The 14,678-nt window shown below is 40.0% G+C and overlaps 1 protein-coding gene across 16 annotated transcripts in view; it reads left to right on the top strand.

Moving 5' to 3' along the window:
- The window catches only part of LARP7 (La ribonucleoprotein 7, transcriptional regulator), a 22,819-nt gene extending 9,853 nt beyond the window's left edge, over nucleotides 1-12,966 (top strand). For all 16 annotated transcript variants that reach the window (XM_086890693.1, XM_086890691.1, XM_086890698.1 and 13 more), the window contains 5 exons: nucleotides 2,378-2,526; nucleotides 3,361-3,479; nucleotides 5,834-5,993; nucleotides 7,973-8,064; nucleotides 12,540-12,966. In XM_086890693.1, coding sequence (XP_086746819.1) covers nucleotides 2,378-2,526; nucleotides 3,361-3,479; nucleotides 5,834-5,993; nucleotides 7,973-8,064; nucleotides 12,540-12,620 — 601 coding nt within the window. In that variant the 3' untranslated portion in view covers nucleotides 12,621-12,966. The remainder of the gene's footprint in view (nucleotides 1-2,377; nucleotides 2,527-3,360; nucleotides 3,480-5,833; nucleotides 5,994-7,972; nucleotides 8,065-12,539) is intronic.
- Nucleotides 12,967-14,678: the final 1,712 nt, after the last annotated feature.

Genomic DNA, 14,678 nt, shown 5'->3' on the forward strand with positions numbered 1-14,678 from the left:
AGTGCTTGGCTGGCTTTGTAAAGGGAAATCTTAAATGAGAGACCAATGCTAACAAAATCCCCCGAATTTTTCCATGTGTCACACTTAAAAAACCCAGAGGTTTTACATACAAGCTTTAATCTCGTTCTGTGTTTGGCCTCTACTTTTGTTTATAGTTTCCTACAAATTCAGTATACCTCGGGGATATTGTACATAACTGTTGCTTTTGTGGTACCCCAAATTTTTAATGTTTATAAAGTGTTTGTATGTTCAGGTTTTTCTGCACTATGCAGTTTATTTTTCACTTGGAGGAAAGTCACATGTTTTGTATACTTTATTGACATCTCATTACTGAAAAAAAAAAAATTAATTCACCATATTTATTTAAAACCTTTGAAATAATTTATTCTTTAAGTTCTGGTATGTCTGACAGTCCATCACCATTGCTAAAGTGCAATTCCAATTTTTATACAACAGAGTTGCATATTAGCAACAGTATTAGCCTGTAGCAAGTAGATGAAAGTTCCAGTTTGAGTCTTCATTGCTTGATGTGTGGAGTTCTGCCAGCCTTATAATGCAAAATTGTTGGGCTTTTAGGAGTCACCACAACTAAAACATGGAAGCACTTACTTTTTGGGCATCCAGCAAGTACCTCCATGTTAAAGTAGAGGGGGTCCTCGCCGCCTTGTGCTGCAAAATTGTGATGTAGAAACACGTCTTTTCATAATTTGATACATTCCCAGAGGAAAGTGTTGCATTTAAAAGGATTCACCACCACTAAAACATGGAAGCACTTACTATTGTGAACCAAAGCAAGCACATCCACATTGAAGTTGTGGGGGTCCTTCAGGGGAGAAATTAGATCAAATTGAAACAAAGATGCAGTAATAAAAAACATACATGCACATTTCCTTTAAGAAGCCTTTGAAGATTAGGATCCACCGCCACTGAAACATGGAAGCACTTACTTTTTTAGGCAGCAGGTACCTCCATGTTAAAGCAAAGGGAGACCTTTAAAATTAAAAATCGCTTCAAATGAACTTTAGCCACCTAGATTTTAGCTCTTGGAAAAGATGTGCTCACAGCTAAACTTTTTCCCGGATCTAAAAATCTTGAAGATGTCAAAATCTTAAACTGAAGTGCAGGCAAAAAAAAAAAAATAATAAAAAAAATAATCCCGGATGGTGTTTCAGGATTCACCTCTACTAAAACATGGAAGCACTTACTTTTTCTATATCGCAGAAAGCACCTCCATGTTAAAGTAAAAGGGGTCCACATTAAAAAAAAAAAAAAAAAATAAAGGTTATCGATGAAGCTTGTCCTCTGCCGTCGGCATTCTGAGCAAACTGCAACAAACACAAAGAGTTTTGGTTAACAGTTATTCAATGGTAGCAAAGCGGCAAAATGTTTAAAGAGTGTAAGCATTGCAAATACTTGCCTGACTCATTCTGCACGGTCTCCTCTTCCTTAGTGGTAACTCACAGAGGTTCTCCTTGAGCTTGTATTTATACCAAACCTTGCTATGGGATGGTGTTGCCTTTTTTATCTCCAAGAATCATTACGTGGGTCTTTTGTTATTTTAATGCCTTTGCTCTGTTGAGAATGTATGATCCTGGGTGAGTCTGGATGCTTTTTTGAAGTATACAGTTGTCACTGTTAACAGCTAAAACCATTACCACAAGATATCCTCCTCTTTAAAAATCCTCTATCAGCTTGTTTGATAGCACAGATTAGGGTAACAATGAGTCGTTCTCACAGTGGCACTGCGGGCATTGTGTTGCTGTGGAGCAAAGCTCTCGCTGTTTGCAGAAACATCTCCATGTTAAATGTATGTAAATATATAAATTGCTTCCATGGGGGGGTATTTTTTAACCAAAGTGCATTTGAATAGTGAGGAATGTCCTTATCTCGCTGGGTTTTTGCTGAGTTTAACCAATTGTTGATTTTCCATCAGTGATTTTTTTCCAGAAAATGAATGACTGATTCTTAATGTAGTGACACAGGAGCGGGTTCACTGAACTAATCCAGTGAATCGAGAGTTCACTGTCTCTGAATTAACTCTGAGTTTGTTGTCTATGCTCTGTGTAGTTCCAATGGAACACACAGTTCACCAAACTCTTCCCTATGCTTTCTGAATATTTAAGGCAAATGTGAAAGCCGCTCTGTAGGAATGATAGGTTGATGTTGTTGGAACTCTCTGAAGCACAGTCATGGGCAAGTGAGTTAGGGACAAACATGAGTTTGACCAAAGTGCAGGGAGATGTCCAGTGGCAGAATGGTCTGCACTGTTCACCAAGTCCACTTAAAGCTGTTTGTAACCTGTTAAATTACCTTTAAATTTCTAAACATCAGTTTCTCGTTTGCAACTGACATCCTGTGCCTGTGTTGTTGCTTTTAGGACTGAATGGATGGATTTGAAGCAAGAATATTTGGCCCTGCAGAAAGCCAGTATGGCCTCCTTAAAGAAAACCATGTCTCAAATCAAGCCTGAGCCCGTGGGAGAGATGGAGACGGAATCTGGTGTGCAGAAATCTGAAAATGGCAAAAGTAATCCTGGGTTTTGTCTTCTTCGTGTTTCTTGTATGCAAACAGAAGCAGTGCAAGACCCTGATCTTGCAGAAACACTGCCTCAAGGTTTTATTTTGTAAAATGCTGCTGTTTTCTCAAAAGCCAGATAGTAAAAGTAACCCCCTCCCTGTATTTAAGGCAGATTTGGGACTAAGGAGTTATAAATAAATACTAAAGTGATTTCGGTATGTTTCAGTAGCACTTCCCAGGCTTACAGAAATATTTAGGAAATTGTAAATTATAAAGCCTCAGAGAGGTAAATCAACAATCATCTTTCTTTGGTGCTGCAGCTTGGGCCTGACCTGCTTGTGTTTACCTGTACCAGAGGTATTAAAAAAAAACAACTTGAGATTCGGCTTTATGAGCTCTATGCGTAAGAGGAGCTTAGAAATTATATCTTCATAATTAAATTTCTACTTTTTTTTTTTTTTCCAGGTTTAGAATTCTTTCTTTTATTTGCTCTGAATACTCTGAGCTTCTCTTCACTAACCTCAACACTGATGTTCCAATGGCCCCCTCACCATGTTTTTAATCACTTTAAAACTGCGGGGTTACTATTGGTACAATATAAAATCTCTTTATAGGAAAGACCCTGTGGACTGTAAAAATTTCTCTTAAGACTTTTTCTTGTTTTTTTCAAATAGAATTGACTCAAACCTATGCACAATCTTAAACCTTTGTTTAATAAACCTCAAGTCTGCAGTAACAGTATTTGATGCTTCTACGCTTTCATAATGTCCTAATTTTTTTCGACCTAATAAATGTAAAAACTTTTTTCTGTTTTCCCCCCCACCCTGTTTTTAACTTGACCAGCCACCGGTGAAGATTGTGCCCCTCCCGCCAAGGCCAGCACAATGGGGCCTCAGTTTGTCAGTGGAGTAATTGTGAAGATCATTAGCACCGAGCCCCTGCCGGGCAGGAAGCAGATCAAGGTAATGCCTTTGTAACCTCAGGGTAGCTGTTAGCCTTTCCTCTTACCCTGCCCCCCAAATGTTTGAATATGGAATACCATTTCACCCAGTCTCACTGATTTTTTTTTTTTTTTTTTTTCTCCTCATCTATTTGGCCGGTAGCTGAGTACAAATTCTTCTTTAGTATCTGTTAATGGCAAATTTTTCAATGGCAAAATAGGGTAAAGGAGGATGTCTGAAAGTAAAACCGAGCCTTTAGTGTGCTTGGAGCAATGTCAAGTTTATAATGAAAATATTGAGGAGAATAAGCAATGCTTTAGTGCTTTCCAGTTTAAAAAAAAGGAGCTGGAGACTGCTTCAGTGTTCTGCATTTGTCACTGTGCCAGTCATCCTGACAAGGGAGCTATAAAAGTGTACCTGTGGGGATTTTTAAAAGTTTATGGTGTTTTTATCATTAACGGGAATTTGGGGGGCAGGAAAATGCTCTCTGCATGAGAAACCAATTTTCTTTATTTCAGAAAGAATTTTACAATGACAAAACCTCCACTTCAGCGAGAGTGACAGCAGTGGAACTTGTTGATTCAGTCTCTCTTTTCCTAATGCAAGCACTCGTTTTTCTCGATTTAAAAAGCGGTTAGATACCTTCAGTTCTGTGTGATGACACAAACCAAAAGTTACACACATGATTTCTTTTTAAGGAAAATACCAGTTTTAAGCTGCATCCTTTTGAAATGGAAATATTAAGAGTTTTCCAAAGGAAATAACAGGCTTTTTCCAGATCCTGATTTTTCCGTTCATGTCACTCAGGACATTTTCTTTCCCAAATTACACTTTAGGATGAGTAACAACTGGAAAGAATTTGAACAACCTCAACTCAGGTTGGTGCACATATCCAGCCTACTCAAGACAGTGAGGGAATGGTTTAAAATTCGAGTTTTGATGCTGTTTATCAAACATTTCTTACTAGGAAAGCCATTTTGAGTCACCGGCTGCTTGCAAGCGTGTGAGGCCTGCTTGGTGTGTACGTGAACCTAAACAACATGAGAGCCTCTGTCACTGGAAACCCTCATCTCACTGGTGCTGGGGTTTCAGAAGTTTGTGTCACACCTTGATATGCTATGGGTAGCAGAAAAGTTTAAGTTAAACAGCAGAAATCTTAAATTATTTTGATATTTATTTTCCTTTTTTTTTTGTTTTTTTTGTTTTTTTCTGGCCATACTAATTGCATACTGGAAGGCAGAAGTGCAACCAGACCTGGCTTTGCTGTGTTACCAGGCTATCAGTTGCAGCAAACTGCCACTAAGCAGTGCTGCCAGGGCTTTTTTCCCCTCAGACTTCCAAACTGACCTGCAGTTCTCGTTGTATGGAAACAATTATGCATGCCACACAGCTTGGAAAGGTCTTTGAAGTGTAGTTTAAATATTATTTTGATGTTTTAATTTTACACTTCACTGCTTCCCTATTTTGCCCTTAAGGTGCTCCTCAAAGCTAGTAACTTTTGCCAGCTCCAGCAAACTCTTCGGCCTGTTTTAGTTTTGCATGAAATGATGACTTTGGGATAAGAAAATAAGGCTTGAAAGTAGCTTTTGTCAGCTCTCAAATGATCTCAACAGTGTTGTCACTTAATTTTTGTTTTGTTTTAAGGCTGCCCTTGGTAGTGGAGGGTTAAAAGCAGTGTGTGGTTGCTGAATAGAAGCGTCTTACTTGAGCTGCCTGCTGTGAACAAAATTGACTAGGAATGTGTGGTCCTACTTAATTTCCCTAACAGCAGGAATTACAAGTGAAGTACTTCATCTGCAAGAGCGTTTGTGACTCTTCTCCCTTCAGCTGTCAGTGAAAATTTTCAGGCAGAGGTCACTTCATAAATACAGCGTTGTTTTACTACTGCTCCTTTCTCAAATAATCTGCCATGCCTGAGCTTGCTTTTGTACATTTCATGTGTAGAATCAAGTTTGATATTTTTCTGTTAGGCTGAGATCTATCAACGTTATAGTACACTGTTTTTACTTTTGAAAAAAAAATCAGATGCAGTGTTGAAATAAATGGGTGATGCTCCATTAGTAAAATGATACCCTAGCATTTCCAGGAATTACTGCTTTAAATTGTTAATGGGAGGGGAGGATGAGAGATAGATGGCTAGATGTTGCAGGCTCATCAATCAGAACTCAGTTATAACCTTCTTAGGAAAAAATGTCAATTCAAAACCCTTTGACAAGAGGTTGATCGATTAAATGACCAAGTTCAGTTGCTGCCTCCTACTTCATGACCTTTTTGAAAATGTTAATGACCTCCAAATGGAACGGTCAAAAGTCACTCTTTTTAAGTTCTCTTTTTGAAGGCTGATTTATGGTGTGTGTTGTCTCATGCTCTGACAGGATGCTCTGGCAGTGCTGGCTGAGGTGGCTTATGTTGACATGCTGGAGGGAGACACCGAATGTCACGTCCGTTTTAAGACTCCTGAGGATGCACAGACTGTCATGAAATCATACAAAGAAATACAGATCAAAAACAACTGGAAATTCGAAGTTCTCACTGGTAAGACTTCTTTTTTTTTCATGCAAGTATGGGAGAAGCCTTAACTACCGTGAAAGGGATAGTTTCTGGTGAATTTATGGATATATTTAGGTAACTCAGGAGAAGAAGATTGCGTGTTTAGTTGGTTTTTTTTTTTTGATGAGAGTCTTCTTATTTTGCAATTACCGTGAAATTGATAAAACTAAAAAGGATTTTATGCCATCATTCAGAGCAAAATTAAGATTTTTGCTTGCTATTACAAGCTTAATTCTGTTCTTTTTAGATGTATATGCTTCACTTTCAATGGCAAAGGACTGTAGAACTTAACTGACATTTCAGCTTTATGAATAGAACATTCTGATAATGTGAAAGAATTTTCAAGGGAGACATTCTTGAAAATACCGAGCATATGTGTGAAATGACATGGCAAGGATCTAACAGCATGGATAACCTGAAAGTGGGTTTAGCACTTACCTACTAATTGATCTTTATTTTTCAGGAAGTTGAATAATTTAGGCCAGAACAAGAAGGGTTCTTAAGGGCTCTACTTTTCAACATGATTATTTTAATGTGTGTTATTTCATTCTGAAATTACTGCGCTGTTCTAAATTTGTATCTGGTATTAGAATGGATTAGTTTGCCAAGTGTGGAGAAGCCTCTTTGTGGGACTGAGGGATAGAAAAAAGAGAAAGTCTGTCCAACTTGGTGTATTCATAAAACTTTCGTATCTGAGAGATGCACCAAAAATTGTAAATACAGGGGGGAAAAAAACAAACAACAGGTTAAACAATCAATTTGAGACTGCCTCATCTGTATTTAAATATTTTTCCCCTGCTCCTGCCTAAATGTCATTTAGGACCCAGTCTGGTGGGTGCAGGGATGTAGATGGCAGTTAAGGATTGCAGGAGGAGAAGCTTTGATGGAAGCATTAACCTTCATGATCACATCAAAGTTAATTGAAGTTTGAGACTCAGTGAGTGCTGCTAATGTCATTTGGAGATAGATTTGTCTCCTGTGTGCTCTGTGTTTCAGGGATCTAGAAATAACCTCAAATTTTGTGTTCTACAGCTCTGTGTCTTGTTTGTTTGTCCCTGGTTTTGTATCCTTTCATAAGAGTGTAGTAGGAGATTAGGAGTAAGTACTACATTCTAGGAGCATTCCATTCATAGTCTTAAGATTTATTTTTTTTTTCCTAACTGGCTCATTGAAATGAGAATGGAAAAGCTTTCCAGGAATGCACAAGGGACTCACAGTAAAGGTTTTTGTTTTTCTCGGTGGCAGAAGGTGAGAGATGAAAAGGAAAGAATCTTTAATGCTTTCTACAGCAGGGACTAAAGATTTCCCAGTAGTATTTTACTCTTCAGGATTTGACTTTAAGTATCTTCAGCTTGGCATCTGGCAAGATGGTAAAGCATCTGTGATCATGTTTAGATGCTAACTTTTCCAGGAATCTTTTCTGAGATCCTTCAGAAACTTCCCTGTGGCTGAAGGTGAGCCCTGTGATCGTGCAAAATGATATCACAGAATTCCCATTATGATAATTACACCACAAACCAGAAGGAACCAGAAGGTGGCAAAGCAGCTGCTGAGAAGAGCTGCAGAATTTTTTGTTTTTGTATTGCTGTCCATGTCCAGATATTCCTGACAGCTCTTGAAGTCCCCAGGCAATGGTTTTGATGAAACACAATAGTCTCAGTTGTTCTTACAGTTAATTACCTTTTTTTCCCCTCCTGTTTGGTAGTTGTTTAAAATGTATCAGAGTACATCAGTAAATCAAAACGGTCTGCCTGTGTTGTGGTCAAACTTGAGCTAAAACTCAGCTACTTTTGCTGATGACAGGTAGAGAGCAATTCCATATGGCTTCTGTGGACAGGAAATTTAAGACTACTGGCAAAGTACTTGTTGGGTTTCCCTAACAGGTATTTTCATCTTAAGAAGGGTTTCACCCACTTGTCGTGTCTAGGCTTATTGACATTCCTCGATGTTAATTTCCCCCCAAGGTGACCATGAACAGCGTTACTGGCAGAAGATTTTGGTGGACAGGCAAGCTAAGCTGAACCAGCCTCGAGAGAAGAAGCGGGGTACTGAGAAGGTAACTGCAAATCACAGCCACACTGTTTCTGCATTGTTCCATGTCTTTTGACACTCTGTGTATTTAATTCTGTTAAATCACTTCCCACTGGCTTGGCAGCAGGGTTTTACAGCCACAAAGTAGAGAGTGTGGTTGTCCTGCTGCAATTGACAAGAGTAGGGTTTGTCATTACAGGGACAATTGGAGAAAGTTAAGTCCATGACTAAAGGCCTGAACTTAATTTGTAAGCTGGATTTCTTTTGAAACCCTGTCTGGATGAGCTCATTAATAACTTAAGTAGTCTTGATGTGCTCTAGTGAAATTAAGTCTAGTGCTGCGCTCTCAAGTCTCTAGTTCTAACCCAGAAAATCATTTTCTTGAGAATGGATCTCATTTCCCCTCACAACGAACACAGTTTTATTCGTGCTGTGGCGAATGCTGCTGTGTTCCCAGAGTGTCCAGGAGCCTGTGCACCAGAGTGACAGCTCTGACCCAGCCAAATCTGAGTGCTGCTCCAAGCATCCATAGCTGTACAGCTTCCAGTTCCAAACTGGGAGATTGCAGCCTTGTCTTCCCTGTGCCTGTGGGGCTGCAGCTTCCAGGAAGTGTTGCAATGAACTTGCAGGCTGCAGCCTCTACTCCAGCTCCAGCAGATCCTTCCAGGCATGAAGGGTTCCTTGATTAAGCCAGTCAGATCCCTGACTTGACAGAGAGGAGCCAGAGAGTATTTCACAGAGGTTTTATTGCCAGGTTTGCTTCACACATACTCCAGATAAGGTTTCTGAGTTGGCTTTAGCCTGAATTTTTTTTTACTGTGGCTTGCAAAACTTTAGAATCATCTGACCTTAATTATTTGTTGTTGACTTTGGAGACTCTTTGTTTCCTGGATGCTTGGAAAAAGTACTGTCCCATATAAAATAGAAAATAAATATTTCATTGACCTAAAGGAACAGCAGTCATACAGGTCAAAACCTTATCTTGTACAAGGCATATTTTACATGTCTTATCCTGTTTGTGTGAGTGTTCTTTCAGAGATCCTGCAGACAAATAAGTTTTTTTTTAAACAAAGATGTGCATAAAGAATTTGCCCAGAGGTCTAATTTAATTTCCTTAAGAGCCTAAAAAACGGCATTGATTCGAGCCATTATTCTTTAACATGAGCAGAAAGCGAATTTGAAAACCACTGCTTTACAACATTTTTCTGATTGCTGCCAGGTTGTTGTTTTTTTTTTAATGTACTTTTACTTTTTTAAACCAAAAGTGCCAGTGAGACCTTTGACTTGAATTTTGACAGTAGGAGCCCTTGCTCTCAAGTTTCTCTCCTTCATCTTTTGAAGATTGGTATTTGTTGACCAAGCTGGTGTAAATTGGGCAGTAATGTACCTCAGCTAGGCTTGCAAATACAAACTGTCTCAGCTCTGCCTAACAATGGCAGCACAAGGATGCAAAGTCCTGCTCCTTCCCCCTGCCCATCACCTTGCCACACAGGGAGGTGTGAACTTCAAAGCCAGGGAATTCTATTTAAATGCTAAGGCTGTTAAGCAAAACATCAAGACCAGAATGCCTCGCTGCAGTCAGTAAGTCTTAACCCCTTCCCTACTTTTTGACATGCTGTATTGCCGAAATACAGATTGCTGATAAAAAAAATAATTTTCTGTTCGTTAATATTTTCCTGTTGGAATTTCTTTTCCTTAGTACTTCCAAGGTGATTTCTTTCGAAGGCTTCAAAGGTAGAAAAAAGTAATCTAATACTTGATAACTGAACATCTTCAGTAAAATGTGCCATTAATGTGCCCTTCTTGTCAAGGTCTATTCTGTTATTAACAGAATAAATCCCTTACAGGATTTCAAAGGGGAGCTTTTTGCCAGTTAGCTGCTTTATGCTTGGAATTAAGGCATCTTATATTTTCTTTGAATCAGTGTTGAAATGGATGGACTGCATCCCATCACAGGCATCACACAACGTTTGAGTTGAGGCAGTTTGAGATTCCTCTTTTCCGTGTCTTCTATAAAGTCCGGGCCTACTTGGCTTTCCTCAGGATAAGGGTTAAGGATCACCGCAGCAGATGGCTGGTGTGGTGCCCCAAACCAAAGCAAGTGGTAAAGATTTCACTTCCTCTGGCATAGTTCCTATAATAAACCAGATGTCCAAAAGAGATAGGATATCCCAAGGTTCCTCTGAAAAGGCCTGGCCATCCTTTGGAGTGAAAAAGTGTCTTTCCCCCGGGCCTGGGTAGATTGTCACCTCTCTGCTTCCCTCTGCTGCCCCTTCCCAATCCATCTTCCCTTTTGTCTGTTTAACTGCCTGATAAAAGCCACGTCTGTGATTTACTGATACAGATGGAAAACTTCCAGCCAGAACTGCTTTTTAGGGCAGTGCCACTTGATTCAGACCTAAAGCAATTCATCAGTCTGTAGCCTTAAACTCCAGACCCATTGGAGTCTCTGGTTGCCAAAGCCAAGGCGTGAGTGCCCGCAAGCTTCCTGCTTGGATCCTCATCTCCTGGGGGGAGGTGCTGCTGAACCTCGTTTGCACCTTGGACCCCCTTCCACAGGGGGAAGGAGGAAGTTTAAGAGGGTGGGAGGGGTGGTGGATGTGAAAGGCATTTGGCGAGGGAGTGAGAATTGAGTATTTGTCAAGGGCGGAATAATTTGCAGTGGAAAAGGAGAGGATGGTGGGAATGTCTGGGCACAGCCCACTCTCCTGATGCTGCCTGAGGCTCATCTGTGTCCTTGCAAGACTGAGCCTGTCTGTGGCCCGTGGGACATCTCCCACTCCAGAAGACATTTCCCTGTTTCTGTGACCCTGGTATCTATGGAATGGCTGGATCCCTGGCTGGATTCAGGAGTAGCGGTGTGCTTTTATATAGGTGCTGCTACTGGGCTGATGAGCTAGAAATGGAAATCCTTGAGGCCTCTTGCAAATTCTGGAATGGGATTTAACACTCAGAGCTTCCCTTCCCGTGTTTGTCATTCTCCATCCCATATGCTGAAGGAATAAACCACCGTCCTCTGTTTCCTCTTAGCGTTGAACTATTTTAAAATGGGCTTTTTTAGGCACCAGAAAATAAAAGTTAGCCATCTCTAGGTCAGTTTTATTGCTGGAAACTGGTTGGGAAAGCCTAAAATCCTGACTGCCACAGTGAGTGTGGCAGCACAACGTGCACCTCTGTGCTGTGTGCAGGACTTGGTCGTACGCAGAACTAATAAATAATTTGATTTGTATGTGAAATTGTTCAAATCTGGCACGTTGGACTGCCTGGGGTGCAAGTTCCCCATAACACCAGCTAATATGGTTGAGTAGTGCCCAGCAGAAAAGTTGCTGTGGATTTTTGTTTGGGTTTTCTGTTTTGTTTTGGTTTTGGTGGTGATTGGGTTTTTAGGGCTTTTTGTTTGTTTGGGGGTTTTTTCGGTTTTTTTTTTTTGGAGGGGTTTGTGATTTTGGATTTTTATTTTTTTGGTTTTTTGCTGGTGTTTCTGTGTGTATTTCTGTGTTATGTGTGAGTGCATTTTTGTGTGGTTTCTCATGTTTGTTTGTGGCTCCTGGTACGTGTGGTTCTGTGTATATTGGGATGGGTTTTGTGGGTTCTATACATGCCTTTGACTGTTTTTTGTGGGATTTAGGGGTTTTATATGTATTTTTAGTGGTCTTCTTGTACTGGGGCTTTGGGGTTGTTTTGAGAGGCTTGGGAGAGTTTTGGTAATTTTTTTCATGCGGGTATTTTTTGGCAGGTTGCATAATTTCAGGGTTTTGGTGTTTTTTAGTGGGTTTTGGTTTTTTCTGTTATCTTTAGGGAAGCTGTTTTTTTGCAGGGGGGGAGTTCTGAGTTCTGAATGTGCCTTGGAGTGTGTTCACGTGTTGGATTCTGTGGGGTTTTTATGGGCCTTTAGGTGTGGTTTTCTGTTGATTTGTGGGTTTTGCGGTTTCAGTTTGTGTTTTCTTTATGTTCTTGTATGGGTTTTAGAGGTTTTGTGGTTTCTGTGCGTGTTCTTATGTGAATTTGTGGTTCCAGTGCGAATGTTTTTGCCTGGGTTTGGGGTTTTTTTGTGGCATGTGGGTTTTGTGTGTGTTTTCAGTGTGTTTGTGTATTTTTTCGTGTGTGGATTTATGAGAGTTCTTTATTTTTTGTGTGGTTTTCCTGCACTGTGGTTTTTCTTGAGTGGGTTCATGTAAAGTTTCTGTGGTGTGCTGGGGATTTGTGGGGTTTTTTCGTGTTTAAAATTCCACAATATTCATAAAGTACTTTTTTTTTTTTTTTTTTTTTTGTGTGATTTAGCCTTGGTTTTTGTACATCAGTAGCAAAACGAATCTATTAAAAGGATAGAGTTCTTTAACTTCCTGCATGAGGCTGTATTTTAGGATTTTGAAATTGCAATTTCGATGTCTTCAACCATGTTGGGAGGAAGGGGGGATAGAATATATCCCTGACTGTGAAGTCAAATCCTAACAATGCAGTTTTCCCTCTAATTTTCCCCATCCTTTTCCCTGCCTGCAGTTGATTGCCAAAGCTGAAAGGATGCGACTGGAGAAGACTCAACAGACAAGCAAACACATTCGATTCACTGATGACAACTAACCAGGGTTGATGGTGAGCTTGGAAGTGAACTGTAGGTATTCCAAACAAAACAACCAAATCCAGCCCTCACATCCATCACTGCTTACAGCAACTAAACCCTTGGATCCATAACTGTGCAGGCTGCAAGTGTGAAGATTGGTTCTGAATCCCATTTTTAATAGGCTGAATGTTTACTGCTTCTGAGCCCTTAGGTAAAGCTTTTTGGAACTTGTGTATTCTGAGATCTTCCTTTAGTTCACTTCCAGTTTGTTGGGATTTTTTTGTTTGTTTGGTTTTTGTTTTCTTTTTTGTTTGTTTTTGTATGTTTTATACACTAGGTTATAAAATAAAATGCTGGCGAATTTCAGTTGTGTATCTCTTATTCTTCCATTTGCTTTTTATGAGACTATGAATAATAAAAGTGGTAAATGCTACATAAACCTCTCTAGGCCTCTTTTTAGTCCATCAAGCTGTTACAAAGTAGAGGAGAATAAGCTTCTGTTATTTTCAAGTGGGTAGGGCTGGCAGGAAATCTGCCATTGAGGAGTCTGGAAGGAAATTTACTTGTATTAATACACACTGAACTGAATTTAGACATCTTTTATTTTTTAGAAGAATCTTCAGAGGAAGAGATGGGAGTATGTTTGGTTCATCTTGTTGCTTACTTACAGATAAGTGTTCAAGTTGTGTAGTTCAGAAGTTAGGATGGTGATTTTAATGGCTTTGAGGTATTTAATGTGAGACCAGCAATCAGAAAAAAAGGAAAATTAAAGGTGAAATTGGAATTCTCCAGCAGGTTTGACTAAGTTTGCCGGTGGGGCAGGATTGAATGGAGAGGGAATAGCAGCGATCCGACTGCAGATAGCAAGAATGCAGAGGGGAAGAGTGCAAGATAAGGGACCAGATTGCTCCCAGAGGGCTGCAGGGGAAAAGCAGAAGCTAACCTGTATGCCAGGCACTCCTGCAGGATTCCTGGTTAGTCCAATTCCAGCATTTTTAATTTATTGTTATCAAATCTTTAACTCTTTTCTTATGTGGGTGAGAGACTGGGTGACACGGAAAAGGAAAAAAAATAAACCCCACAGCCTACCCTGGGTAAAATGCTTGGGATTTTGCTGCTGAAATCCATTTAAGTCAAAAATATATCTGTGTTATAAATAATTTAGATCATAAATGATTCAGGCTTTTGATGTTTGGTGGAGAGTGGAACAGAACTGCAAAAGCGTGAGTTGGGGAGTTTTGCTCGTTTATTAATAATTCCCAACTTGAACACATAGAAGTCACCCTTCTGTTTCTTTCCATATTTATGCAGGTTAAATCCTTGCACTTAAACATCAATTTTCTCTTTCTCCTTTTCCAAACCAATGCAGCAATCTGCTCCAGCAGGCAAGGCCAGTTGGTGTTTAGTACTTCCTGAAGGAGTTAATAACAGCATTTTTGCTACTAAATTCAGAAGACAGGAATGGAGAGGACGGCCTAGATGCTTTTACAAAAGAAGCTTGGGTTCTCAAGCGTGCCAGAATGGTTTGTGTATTTTTTCTTTGAGTACACAATTAATTCTTTAGTGACAATTAATTGCTGCTGCTGCTGCTGTCTTTCCCCATCTGGTTGTTGAGTTTTACCAGCCCAAGAACTGCATCCCTAAAGCAACTTCTGTTTGACCTCTAGGAGCTTCCCACACTGACTTTTTCCCTTTTTTTTTTTCCCCAATAAATACATTTTACTCAGAAATTCAGTATGATACTGTAAAACTGTAGGAGTTCTTAACCTTGGAGCAGTCCTTTGTTGTTGCTGATTTTTCTGTCTCCCCGGACTGAGTGTTTTGAAATAACATCATTACATTACCATCCATCTGCCTGGAGCAGAACCCAGCATTGATTCTGCTCTTTGTGACCCAGCACGGGGCTGAATCTGAAATTATTTTTAGCACTCATATTTTTACCTCTCTTCACGAGTTGCAGACTGTGCATTGGCAGCAGCAGGACTGGTTTTAGTGGAACACAGGCCTGATACTCCAGGATTGCTGGAGCTGCTGGTGTTCAGTAGCCAGCAGCCCCCACTGAGCACAGTATCCCACTC

The sequence above is a fragment of the Cyanistes caeruleus genome, chromosome 5 (genome assembly GCF_971803275.1).
Source record: "Cyanistes caeruleus chromosome 5, bCyaCae1.hap1.1, whole genome shotgun sequence".
NCBI lineage: Eukaryota > Metazoa > Chordata > Aves > Passeriformes > Paridae > Cyanistes > Cyanistes caeruleus.